Source organism: Trypanosoma equiperdum (assembly GCF_001457755.1).
Source record: "Trypanosoma equiperdum strain OVI genome assembly, contig: ctg_1634, whole genome shotgun sequence".
NCBI lineage: Eukaryota > Euglenozoa > Kinetoplastea > Trypanosomatida > Trypanosomatidae > Trypanosoma > Trypanosoma equiperdum.
Window position 1 is genome coordinate 50,647 of NW_027123654.1, and position 3,059 is coordinate 53,705.

At 48.7% G+C, this 3,059-nt stretch overlaps 1 protein-coding gene across 1 annotated transcript; it reads left to right on the forward strand.

Moving 5' to 3' along the window:
• Positions 1–713: 713 nt before the first annotated feature.
• Positions 714–3,023, forward strand: TEOVI_000686600 (sphingosine kinase A, B, putative; the record flags this gene model as incomplete). The annotated part of the gene is made up of 1 exon (XM_067222481.1): positions 714–3,023. One exon carries the CDS (start codon positions 714–716, stop codon positions 3,021–3,023), a length of 2,310 nt encoding a protein of 769 aa, XP_067078582.1.
• Between the last annotated feature and the right edge of the window lie 36 nt (positions 3,024–3,059).

The window sequence follows — 3,059 nt, forward strand, 5'->3', positions numbered from 1 at the left end:
TGCTTCGCGTTTACTTGTTATTTTCCACGACTATTTGACTGTGACGGCTGTGTCTGATCGCATGTTGTCTCACCTAGAATAGCACTTCCGCAGAGGGGGAGGGGGAAGGGGGTTGCTGAATCGCCGTGCCGCACCCAATGTAATTGCCAAATGTATTTCTGATCGGTGCATTTAATTGAGGACCTAGATCTGTACCGCGAGTTTGAACCGTGTTTTTTAGCTCTGTTTTCGTCTTCACCACATGGTTGAAAATGTCGTTCATTTGCACTCAATTTGTACATGACTAATTTGTTGACAGAATACTTGCCACACCCTTTTACTTGCTCTCCCCTTTGCCGTATCCTAAGGCCCTATTATCTTTTTCTCTTCTCTTTTTATTTCGTATCAGTGGCATCAATCAGTGTGCAAAAGAGGCGCGAAAGTGACTCACCGGCAGCGGAATAATTTGATGTGGGGTTTCCCCCCTTATCTATTGTTTTTTTCCCCCGGGTTTGCACACACACAGATTGTAAGTACCGAGGTGCCGACAGATTGCATACGCCACGCGTGTCGTTTTTTAAAGCCCGATACGTAGTCATTTAGCAACGGGAATAAAGGTGGGACCATTTGAGACAACAAATGCTTGAACTGCTTTGCAACGTTATATATCTAGATACGCACGTGCACATTTTGCTTTCCTCTCCACATTTAGTTTTGTTCAAACGCTAGCGAGAATGAATGCCAACGGGGTACCCACGGGCTCTGCCACTGCTTCACCTGCGGATCTGCAGCAACCGTTGCTTGGGGCCGAAGTGTCTGTTCCGATAAAATATCGGAAATACGAGGCGAGTTTGACTTTTTCTCAAAGCACACAGCGCCTTTCGATAAAGCGCACGACACGGAGTGGTAAGACTGTCTGCATGGTGAATATTCCAACGTGGAACATTGTAAACATTGTGACCTCTACTGAAGCCCTTGCAGGAAACGGTCGCTGCCGTCGATCAAAGGCAGCGGCAAGGAAAAGCGAGTGGTCACAAGCGTCTGTTCCGCCGACATTTCCTCAGACTTTCAATCCTGCAGACTCTTCCCAGCGGTATCAGCCAATAGCCCGAGTGGAGTCCAGCATCTACCCTGTGTCCCGCGCGGATTCCTTTTATTCTTCCACTGCTTTGCCACACTCAAGAACAGCTAGCGGGGCGCGGGGTGGGGCCACCACATATTTGGTGTACTACGTTAAGAAAGCAAAAGGGCAGATACCGAAGATATCGACCACAGAGTTCACGGCGGCGACAAGTATGGCATACCAACAGGAAGCACACAGCACTGTTCAGTGTATATTGAGCGCTATTTACCCACGAGGGTGTAAAAAATTGTTGTTCTTCATTAGTGCCAAGTCGGGTAAAGGCAACGCATTGAGCATTTACAAACGTGCTGTTCTCCCGGTGGTGCAGGCATCGAGGCACGAGTTTCAAGAGATTATTACGACGCGTGCACGACACGCGGAGGATTACGTAGCAGACCTCGGAAATGATATGAGTGACAAGTACGTTGTTGTTGCCGTGGGCGGTGACGGAATGTTCCACGAACTGGTTAATGGTTTGAACAGAAGGCGCAAGGCTGCTGCTTGTTGCGGTGCCGACGCTGCGGCGGGGGGGACAGTTGTTGGCCGTTCCAACGGCAGCACGAACGATTTTTCATTGGTGGGAGATGAAACAGAAGTGAGCGGGTCCAGTAATAACGGCATTCAACAAAAAGCATCGCAGGACCATGATGCACCAAATGATTGGCGAGGCGAAACCACCAATGGTGCAGCAACTAAGTTGTGTACAAGGGGGTTCGCATACTTGAAGGCCAACAATATCGATTTTTCCCTTCCCGTGGTAACCAAACTGCAGTGCCCGCAAACCTTACCACTTATTGCCACCATTCCAGCTGGTAGTGGGTGTGGAATGGCGAAAACGTTTAATGTAGACAACATAAAAGAAAGCGTGCTTGCTCTTGTGCATCTAAATGCGTGCTCCAAGAGTACAATGAATGTGACTGGCAGCCAAAGGGAATGTGCTAAAACGCAAAGAGATTGTGACGGGGCGAATGGGGTAAGGAAAGGAGGCGTATCGCGTAGGGGTGATCAAGTTGGCGTGAAGACAAGGAGCGGCAGGAGTGAGAGATCAACACAGCACAATGCTGAGCACGTTGAGCGAGTCGCTTGCATGTCGTGTTCGTTTGGTATTATAAATGACATTGACCACGGGTCGGAGAAACTGCGCTGGATGGGAAATGCCCGTTTCACTGCGTATGCGGCATTTCTTTTGTTGAAAGGGGTGCAAATGTATCAGTGTCGGTTGAGGTACTTACCATGGGTAGGGAAACAGGGACAACAACTGCAGAAGATTGAACCTTCGGACAAGCTCCCGAACGCAGAGGAGCTTCCTAACTGCACATACACGGATCAGTGCCCTCACTGCTCGCAGTACAAAGTAGCAACGGAGTCTGCCTCCAGAGTTGACTGCGTGGCTTCCACTCTCACTTCTTTTCCTACTCTTGTCAACGAAGAGTGCAGCGTGCCAGCGGTGGAAGGTAAGGGTAAACACTCGCTTCCGTCTGATTCCAATGACTCTATCACCCAACCGATGCCTTCGCAAGAAGAACAGAGCGTAGACTTTGAAGATGATAGCCTTTCATGGGTGACAGTTGAGGGTAAGTTTCTCAGTATATTTATCAGCAATATACCAAACGCCTCAAAGGACGCCATCATGACGCCTTATGCACATTTAAACGACAACTCTATCGATGTTGCATTCGTTGTAGAAAAATCGAGGAAGGTTGGTCGAAGTGATTTTGTGAATATTTTCACCCGTGTGGAAAAGGGTGATCACGTCAAGTTGCCTTTCGTTAGTTATGTGAAAGCACGCGCCATTGAGCTGGAGGCAATTGAGGGGGATATTATGATTGACGGTGAGGTACTACCAGTGAACAGAGTGAGAATCGAGCCACAATCCCGAACATATGAAATCGTGCGCGGCCTGAGTTTGCCTGGGAAGTAGCACAGTTGAGGTGTGTGTCTATGTGTGTGTGTGTGT